Source organism: Camponotus floridanus, unplaced genomic scaffold (genome assembly GCF_003227725.1).
Source record: "Camponotus floridanus strain SB8 unplaced genomic scaffold, Cflo_v7.5 scaffold71, whole genome shotgun sequence".
Classification (NCBI taxonomy): Eukaryota; Metazoa; Arthropoda; class Insecta; order Hymenoptera; family Formicidae; genus Camponotus; species Camponotus floridanus.
In genome coordinates this window covers 153,395-164,281 of record NW_020229840.1, presented here as the reverse complement: position 1 = coordinate 164,281, position 10,887 = coordinate 153,395, and the positions used below count along the sequence as shown (strand labels likewise).

At 27.9% G+C, this 10,887-nt stretch overlaps 1 protein-coding gene across 2 annotated transcripts; it reads right to left on the bottom strand.

The window, feature by feature from the left end:
* Nucleotides 1–1,415: 1,415 nt before the first annotated feature.
* On the bottom strand, nt 1,416–7,610 carry LOC105251266 (importin-4). Of its 2 annotated transcripts, XM_025413920.1 has the most exons (15): nt 7,423–7,610; nt 6,996–7,082; nt 6,813–6,920; nt 6,164–6,316; nt 5,789–5,974; nt 5,408–5,702; nt 5,152–5,306; nt 4,217–4,814; nt 3,903–4,141; nt 3,626–3,825; nt 3,208–3,548; nt 2,961–3,130; nt 2,674–2,885; nt 1,990–2,300; nt 1,416–1,750 (listed from the first exon to the last, which is right to left on the bottom strand). In XM_025413920.1, exons 1-15 carry the CDS (start codon nt 7,474–7,476, stop codon nt 1,626–1,628), a joined length of 3,234 nt encoding a protein of 1,077 aa, XP_025269705.1. In that variant the 5' UTR covers nt 7,477–7,610; the 3' UTR covers nt 1,416–1,625. The 2 variants fall into 2 exon arrangements, with proteins under 2 accessions (XP_025269705.1, XP_025269706.1); XM_025413921.1 differs by lacking the exons at nt 6,813–6,920; nt 6,996–7,082; nt 7,423–7,610 and having other exon boundaries at nt 5,789–5,970; nt 6,164–6,247.
* Between the last annotated feature and the right edge of the window lie 3,277 nt (nt 7,611–10,887).

The following is a 10,887-nucleotide window of genomic DNA, read 5'->3' as shown; positions in this document are numbered from 1 at the left end:
TCTGATATTCGGCACTTCTTATCGAATGTGAAAAACGTGAAAAAAGATTTACGAGAGCGATTTGCGACCATTATTGTAATCTAACAAATGTACATTAGACACGAAACAAGAAACACACACACAAATCACAACACGTCAATGTATAACATTCGGCTACCTTTATTAGCAACTTACCATAAGTTGCAACAATTTTCGCGAAGCGTTACAAAAAAATGCGAACCGTATCGTTCGACTCGAACAAACATATTACTCGAGAAGTTGCGACCAGTTTAATGAGGCCTTTAAGAAGTCGATTGGCCGTAGAGTTATCTGGTGCCTTTTGATAAAACGATAGATATCATACTTGATATCAACTGTACATTGTACGGAAATCCTAGTGCCCATTAGAAATTTCATTTTATCTCTTTCACGCGCTACATTGATGCACTTGAATGCATCGATTATACAAGGAGAAAAAAAAAAGAAAGAAATATTTGTCCGTAAAACATTTTTGCAACGCATTTTTTAACTATTAAAAGTGGAAATAAAGAAAAATATATTTATTTAGAAAATGCTATTTCTTTAGAAAATATTATTTATTAAAAACAAATGGAGATTAATTAATGAAAAAGTTATTTTAATAAATCATTTAAAAAAAACGATTTATTCTTAAATTGTATATTGAATATAAAGTCTACTATTTTAAATACATTTTAAGAACATAAGCGCAAAAAAAGTTCATGCCATTTATAAAAAGCATATGGTACAAGGCTTTTATTAGTCACATAGTACACATTTATTTTCAATGTCTACATGTGATACGCTAGATAGTATATATTTTTGATTACTAACAAAAAGGAAGAAGATACGACGCATACGACGATAATCCGTTCATTAATAATTAACAATGCCTACATTTTTTGAAGTATGTATCTTCATTCAATTTTCAACTAAAGATAAAGGACTTTGTTCGTATTCTCATAAACAAATTTGCACTTTAGTAAATATTAATCGGTTTTTTATTTATACAATTATTGAAAAATGAAAAATAAATTGAAGTTTGATCTACTTACACATATATACTATAATTCTATGATTAAAAAGATTCAAAAAATCTAACATCAGAATTATAAGATGTTTACAAGTAAATCAAAATTCAAATATATTCTCGAATCTTTGAGAGATTTCATATTTCTCTCATGCTACATACAAGTTTCTATTTTATCTATTCATAATTTGAAGATTGTTTTTATGTACTTCCTATTATAAAAATAACAACTTATATACTTAATCAAGGTAGCATAAATTATTTAATCAAAAAGTCACGAAACGGCCTAAAATTTTTTATTTTTTTTTTAAAGCTATAAAAATTCTTTATTTAAACGAAGTAGAAATAATGAATAAAATAATAATAAATATTTATTTCTATAAAATGGATAGAAACATATTTAATCAATTGCGATTACTATTTATTCCCGTTTCGTGTTCTTGTTTATCTGGAAATTGTATTATTATTCCGCAATAGAATTCGAATTGCAAAGAAAAACATAATGATATAAAATGAGATGCAATGAAAAAATAACTGCAAATCGATATTTAAATTAACTTACACGATCTTAAATTGATAATAATTAATCATGCTTAAATTAAGAAAACATGCGTTGAATTTTTGCCACAACTTCTGGAGGTAGTTCGGTGAAAATTGCATTCCAGTCATTTACAAAATCTCGTTGAGCAGATTTGATGAATTCCATGATGAGATTTCGTGTTTCTGTAAAAAAAAATTATATGAAAATATAATTTAGAACAATAATTTATTAGTCATATCTTTATAAAATTCTTATATTGAAAAACCAAGGTATTGAATGTTTTATAAATAAATAAATAATTTCTTAAAAATTAAATGAAAGATATTTTTATATATTTTGTGTCATCTATTCAGAGATCAAATTGAAAGAGACAAGCATTTCCTATGGATTTCTTAAAATGTTTATTATTATATAAACTCACCATCATCCATAGCTTTGTCTTCATGTAATATGACAACTGCAACTTTCAACAATGTACGGATATGAGACTGTAGAACAGGGAGTCCAGCTTGATACAATGTAAGAATACTTTTAAATACAGCTTTGTGCTCCTGGAAGTCGGCTTTCAAAGGTAACTGTTGAACAAAAACTGGAAATACTTGTTCGAGCGGTAAATTTGAATAATTTGTAATAATAAGTCGCGCAATCGCTCCAACCACGTTATCGCGTGCGGCTGCATCTGTCTCTTTTGCAATGGCACATGACAGACTTGTTAGAATCTGGGGATAATGTCTGTATTGTAGTTATTGAGGAAATTAATATCATTAACAAAATTATACTTATGTAATTAATCCTATAAAAAATACTGCTACTTAATAATTATAAAAATATTTGAATAGTATTTTGTTCTATGTGTATAAAATAAATCTGTGTAGAATAATATTTTGTATATTTTGTAATGTATTTGAAATTTTAATTAGAAAAAAAAAAGAAATTTAACAAAAGTTTATTTTTCTTCTGATATTTTTTATCAAAACTTCAAATACTAAAACTTTTAATATAAACAAATATTGTTAAGTATCAAATAATTTTTAAATGATTTTCTCCACTAAAAATATATATGATATATATTCAATTACTATTAAATATTAATTGAAAAGGATACGGATAAACTGTTTCCTTTCCATAAAATACCAGTTCTCCAATACCGAAGAAGCTATTACTACGAACTTCACCACAAGGATCTTGAGTTCCAGTTTGTAAAAGAACTGAAAGTAATTGTTGGGTAAACATAGCCGTCATATGTTTTAGTCCCGGGAAACATTCCGCGATTGTACCAACAGCAAAAGATCTTTGTGCTTCGGAATTGTCCATTTTCTGAAAACATTTGGCTTAGCTGAAACATCGAAATTGCGAATTTTTCGAAGAAATGCAAGAAGTCAGTAATAATACCAGTCTCTTTAAAAGAAAAGGCAACGTAGTTTGAAAATAGAGCGCAAAATCTTCTGGCGAAATCACTCTTCCTAAACTGGACAATGTAGAGCCTGCACTTTCTACTAATAATTCATCTTGTTCTGCTTCAGCGCCCTCGACTTCCTCTTCGTCTTGACATGCTGTCCTGCCTGCAACAAGTTGTGATTAAAGATTATATGCATTAATTTATCAAAATACTAAATACATAAATATAAATCATAAGTACCTGTTAGGACATCAATCACACAATTTATTATAGCTTCTTTGTGACCTCCACCAAAGATAACATCTGATTTGATTTCTCTTAAAAGTTTCAGATATGCTTCTAAGCCGCAAATGGCGACCGTCCTTTCTTCGTCTAATCTTATTAGTTCCGACAATTTTGGGATGAACATACAAAGAGCCTTCAACAATGCTTTTCTACCTTCATCGGTATTAATTTTTGAGAAATTAATACAAAATTGTAACAAAGCCTCTATACTCGCTTTACGTATGTCTTCTTGAGGGTAATTGATCAACTTGAAAATCTCCTCAAAACATCTTTCGAGGTACGGCATGAACGCTTCTCTATAAAATATAACAATATCCTATTAAGTATAATCATCTAATTACTAGCTAAAACTTTCGAAAACTGAAAAATTTACTCTGTATATTCAGCGATTTCCTTCAAGGCCATTACACTTTCTTCTTTTTCTTCCATGTAGGCATTTTCAACACTATAGCCTTCGACATCGTCATCATCTTCTTCATTATCAGTATGTTCAATGTCTTCTTCTTTTTCATTATCAGTCTCGCTAAGATCACTGTAAACTGAAAACGCATTAGCATCGTCTTTGAAGTGCATCTGTAACGACAATATTAATTATAACATGTAATTTTCGTTGTAATAGTCTCGAATATCATGATTTACGCGATATTCACCAAAATTCCATCTGAACTCCTTATACTCATTATCATATACTCGACAAGTTCGGGTAAAACTACAGCCATGTCCTTCTTTACTACTGTACTAATGGCGGCGAACAGCCCATAAAGAGATTTCCGCACGTCTGGATCGTCTTCAGAATTTCTTAGAAATTTTATTGCTAGATTGAGAAAAGTAGGCGCTAATGGCGCAAAGTGCTTTTCGCCTATCGATCTAGCAAGTACTCCGAGAGTATCTGAAATAATAGGTATATAATTTTCGAATAATTATCGAATGATTAATTAAATAATTGATCATATTCCTGACTAACCAATTGCTTGAACTTTAAGAAACATGTTTTCTACAGTCACTTCTGCGGTAAGATAATCATTGAGAATATTGATGATTGTTTCAAAATACGGTAGCATATGTTCCTTGCTGGCACAGGCGGCGGCACCTATGGCACTTAGAGTGAATTCTTTTACGTTCGCCGACGTATCCGCGTTCAAGATATTGAATAGCCTCTCCATGAGCTTGGGTAAATACGGTAGAATACTCTCGTGCAAATTTTCGCAGAACATCTCAAGAGCATAAAACATACGACCGATCGCATGCGGTTCTTTTTTCTCTTGTTTGATATACAAACAGACTTGATTTAGATATTCGAACAATACAGGTAACAATTCTGATGAATATTGCGAAATCTCTGGTTGTAAGTGTTCAGAAAATTGTCCTAAGGCGTAAAGTGCGGCATTGCGCACTATAGGCGAGGGATCGGTAATTCCTCGACAAATGCATCGTAGGAAGTATTCGAGATAGTTTAAACGAATATACTCAGCGCAACCTTCCGCTAATACAGCTATCGCTACATACGAAGCCTTCTTCATGTACATATCTGTACTTTGAAGTCCAGGTTCGATATGTCGCAACTGTAAGATTAATATCTCATTATTTTAAATTTAATTTGATTTTCAAATAATTAATGATTTCACAGAATAATTACATCAATATTTTATGAACGAATGCATTTAAAAAATGTGTAATCAATATTAATAGAATTGCATGATGCGAAATATATTTTACAAAATTTTAATTTTCAGAACTATGCAATAATTTTTTAATTTCTAATTTCTAATTTCATAATTTTAAAATAATTTAATATTTATAATTTTAAAAGAAATAAAAAATGTGTATATTATTAAATATATACTCATAAAAATTTTTAATGTTATAGTAATATTAATTAGTTAACACTAGTTTGCTTACCAAATGTGGAAGTAATTTTTCTGGTGGTAAGTGTAACGCAAGCAAGTCTAAAGTTTGGGTACTACTTGTTAAAATAGTATTCTCGTTTTCTGTATTTATATCGTCATCATCTCTATCATTATCTGGCCGAGTCATCATAACTACGAATAACATATCTGCAAATAGAATAAATAATTAAACATCCCTGTTAAGTAACTAAGTAAACTGATTAACTGCGTGCTAAGTAAACTAATTAAATATCAAAATCATCATTTACCGACGATAGGTTCCACTAATTTATGTTTCACAAGAGCCTTTTTCTTTATCCTTGCTAGCCAGCCAATAAAACTAATTGCTCTAACTTTTATAAGATGATCTAAAGATTCTTTAGCAATGATTTCAAGGCACATGTTGACGAGAGATTTGACATGAGGCGTTATCACAGCAATCACATTCTCACACAATTCATCCAGTAACTCAAAGCTTTGGATGGCCATATCTTCATAAGTTTGAGTTAAAGACTGAATTGTGACCATTACACGAGGCATCATGTTAACATAAGTGTTTATGATCTAGAATTGAATGTATATTCTTCAATATTTTGCATTGAGATTTAAAATCAATTAAAAAGATTGAAAATCTATTACATAATACTAACAGCTTCATCATGTTTAATTACAGGAATAAGATGTCGCATTGTATTCAAAACGTAAAAAGCAACTGGCTGTCCTAAATTCTGAAGATTATTTAATGTCTGAGCAAGAAGCAGCGCCAAAGATCTAGCATGTGAAGTGTAGGCATCTGGCGTGACTTCTGTCATAATTGATAAAGTATGGAGGCCTAGCTAGAAAAAAATTTTTAATATCATAAAATAATTGATAAATTTTTGAAGTTTCCAAGTAAAATAATTTACCTATTCTAAGTAAAATAGTAAACCTTTATTAACATATACTTTTCTTATAGCTATATTTTATATTTTGATAAAAATTGATATATATATATATATATATATATATATATATATATTATTTACCTCTTTAACTTCCATATTTTCACTAGTGACTAATTGTTGTACATAATGTATGACTTCTGGCCAACTATTTGTAGGTAATTCAAGTTTAACAATAACACCTACTAACTGAGCTATACTAGTTCTAACAGACTTTACTGATTCATTTCCTAAAGCCTGGAAAAAAATATAGTAAATATGTTACAAAAGAATTAATTAAAATAATCACCTAATTAGAAGAGCTAAATTATATAACCTTGAATTTTTTTATTTTTATATATATATATATGTTTATTTTCCAACATGTAAAAATATCACAAAATTTAATTACTTGTATTTAATTTGTATTTCAACTGTGATTCATGTTGTGTCTTTTTTTATTATAAAAAAAGGATACAATCTTATGAAATAATTTTAAAATTTTAAATTTTAAAATTTAAAAATCTAAAAAATATATATCTTAAAATAAGTTACCCAGCAAACACAGAATATTGTAGCAATATTGCAACATTGCAGCAATGTTGCGGCAATGTAGCTGCAATATTTTGATTTGCTGGATAGAAATGTCTAGGGAAGTATTTTAGAGAATAATCTTATTCTCTAAAATTTATAATAATATAAAAATCTGTGATTTAAATCATTAAAGTACAATATATGTAATATAAATTTTTACCTGTAAAATCATTTTTTTAATTTCACTACGTATAGGTTCCGGTAATTTTGCCCAGTTCTTGCCTTTACTATAACGTCTCCTAAGAATAAGAGCTGCATACTGCCTTACCTAAACATACATTTTCTTTAAGCAAATCTATTGAAACTAGAGTATATGGAAATCAATTTATAATTCTATTAAAACCTCAGGACTCGTCGAGGTCAGTATAAGTTGGCACAAAGTTGATATATTGTCTGGATTTTGAAGAAGTTTTTTCAGTTCCACAGTTGCCTGAAATGAAATATAGAATATTATTTTGAGTTATAAAATGACAGTAGGTTACTATTATTACAAGAAACACTTTGACGTGTTTGTCACATAGATATGTGACAAATAATAATTATAATACCATAAAATATGGAAGATGTAAAAGTGTAGAAATTATTTTGCGGATAGTACAATAAGATCGAGAGAAGATTTTGCACACACATCCAATAAAGAGGAACAATTATATTAAATGGTCTCTTAACAAATTCAAATTCTATTTAAAAGCAAATGGAGTAAAACACGTGTTTTCACTGTTATTAGAATCGATTTGACAAATTCCTATAGCAAATCAAGAAATACGAACCTCTTGTATCATGGCATTGTCAGCCATGAGTAGATTCAACAATATGCGCTCCATCTTTTTGTTTTAGTTGAAAGGGAAAAATCCACTTGACAGTACACGCGGACGAAGAGTGGGCCGGCTGTCGTTCACCGCCATCCAGATTCCGATAAAGACCTTCGGAGCATCATGGATGGGACCTGTTGGTGACGTCTCGGTAAGAGTGCGTTTAAAAATTGTCTGTGGAGTAGAGCAGCGTTTCGACCAATTCGTCTTGACCAATTAGGAGCGAAGTTTCTCTGTCCTGATTGGCCAATTTAATGCTCTAACTCTTAACTCTACCCAATGAGTAAGATTTTCGAACGGACCCACATCCATACGGATAACACGTAATGACATTACGGCGCATGCGTCTCGTTTATTTATCTTTGTCTAACTTTCAGCGAGTAATAAGGATGGAATGATTCTACAAGCGCACATAGTTTAGAATCATTGACGTCACAAGCACTGAAGTTTGAATAAACGGTGAAAAAAATTTCTGTCCTTTTATCATCCTAATTGAACGATTCAAAATGGTTTGTAACGCGAAGTCCAGTGTATTTCGAAAGTTGCATCATCAACGACGCGAATGCTTGTGATTGAAGAAGTGATGATCGAAAAAACGAAGGAGATTCGCTGATCTTTGATTTGGATGCTGTGGACGCGCGAAAATAACCGTTGCATTCATCCGTAACAATCTACAACAATGACAATAATTAGAATTGTATAATTGGTACGTATAAGATTTTTGTATTAATTGCAACGGAAATTGAATTTATGTACTCGTAATCATGTAATGGTAAATCTTGATTTTTTATATTATAATGATTATAATATTATATCAGCAATATTACATAACCAATATTATATATATATATATATATATATATATATATATAATTATTATATAATTATATGTTATATAATATATTGTTTATATAATATTGCTGATATAATATTATATTAGCAATATTACATAAACAATAATTACATAAATATTAATTATAATATTATATTATTATAATATTATATATTATATGTATATATATATATATATATATATATATATTATTATGTTATATAATTATATTATAATAACATTATATATATCATTATATTATATAAAGTTTTATATTATATAAACAATATAACGACAATTGAGAACCGAAAAAAATTGTATTAAACAAATTTTTAAATGTGTATTAAACAAATTTTATACTTTAATAATATTTAATATAAGTAAGATTAGTATTTATAATCATATTTCTAACAGAGCTGATAATTTAGCTGTACATAATAGAAAGTAAAATTAAAATTTAATATTTGTCTATAAATCTAAATTTAATATTTTAAAATTTAATATATGACTATAAATCTTTAAAATTTAAAAGTCTGATACTATTTATTTTTTATTTCGATATATTAAAGTAATATCTCCTCGAATTAAAATGTTTTTTTACATTAAACTGTTTACATTAAATGTTTTTTTACATTAAATAATATTTCGCCGATTTATATGTTGTTATTGCAATATTAAGAATGCAATATTATCAATAATCGGCCATATGCTTTTCAATTATTTCCAGCTTTTAAATATATAACAGTTTTCCTTAATATAAAGAAAATAACAATAATATTTGATTGATGTTTTCTTTGATATGCATATAGAACGAGATTTCGTTTTATCTACTATAATAAAAACGATAATAAAAACTGTTTCTTTATTTTATAATTTGGTAAATGCAGTACATTTTTTTTATTACTTACATATAATATATAATCTTTATAGATAAAAAATAATATCATTTTTACAATTTATCCAAATTTTCAATATTAATAATTATTTTGATAACTGATGCTAATATAGAGTTGCACATATTTGTATGCTTGTATTTGTCATCGCAAGTAAATCGAATTTTTAAAATAACATTGATTCAAAAATCGAATAATTTAAGGAGCTTATGTGAACAGAAGCAGAAAAGTTGCTGTTCTATTAACTAAATTAATAAATAATACAGCGATATATATGCAATATATTATTTTACAATTAGCTTCTAATTTTTGTGAGTGTTAACAGTTTATTGAACATGCACAAGTAAAAATTTAAAAATGCTACACATTATAATTAAATAATTAATTTTAATTAGAAATGTAGCAAGTAATTATATATATAAATATATGTAATTAATATATTACACATATTTGTATTAAACATATATGTATACATACAATTTTTTAACGTACTTTTCAAACACACATCTGTAAGTGTATTCATTCGAACATGCAAGTCAATCAAGTTAAATCAAACGCCGATTTTGTCTTATATGGAATCGTAATCTTTTTTATCTCTTTTTATCTCTTTTTTATCACTGGATAACAATATAGTTTTCCGTTTCTTATCTAGGCGTCTGCATAGCATAAATCGCTAGTCTGTTCTTGTTCTGGTTTAATCTTCCCGCATCGTGGATCAGTTTATTATTTTAGAGCGAACCCCTTCCTACGGAATCCTGCTCTCCGTTATATTCTCCTCGTCCGTTTCTCGTCTTTCTTTCTCTCCCTTCCCCCGTTTTTCTTTTTCTCTTTCTTTTTTTCTACTTTTGCTCGCATAAGCTTCTTGAATTATTCTCGATTTTTGGATCAATGATACTTTAAAAATTCACTTACTTGCCATGAAAAGTACAAGCATACACAAACAAAATTTATGCAACTCTGTTATTATATATCACAACTCCTGAAATAATAAGATACGAGAAAAGATTATCAGGATTAGTTTTTACTTAAGATTTTGAAACATTTTTGTTCATGTACGAATTCGTGTTAAACATGTATGTGTGTAAACTCTTAGGATATCTCTATATATTCTCTTCAACAAGGAGCTTGACACGAGTGTTGGTACTTGAACCATAAGAGAGTAAATCTTGAGAGACTTACCTTGTGACTTCCTTGCATTTCTTATCATTTTTATTATCACTTGTTTAATTTGATATATAATTGCATACAGAAATTTTCCTTAATACACATGAAAGTATTTATCAATAAAATATGTTTGAGATGTTATAGAATGCCAAATACGTTTGAGATGTTATAGAATGCCAAAATTTTCCTCGCAATTTTTCAAAAGTAAAACAGAAAAATATAAATATATTTAATTGAATCTTTTATATATTATAACTACAATATATATTATTAAAAATTATTACAAATTATTACTCAGGTTATTGAGTTAATTTTTTATGTAATTTTTTATATAACTTTTTATATAATTATATAAGAGATTCATATATTTTTTTATAATTCTATTTAAATCCTTTGAATATTAAATTGAGAATAAAAGTTGTATGTATTTTTTAGTTTACTTTTATTAATTCGATTTTCATGAAATATTAAGAGAAAAAACTTCTTTTCTAATTTTCCATACATTTATGATATTTATTTAAATAAAATAAGATA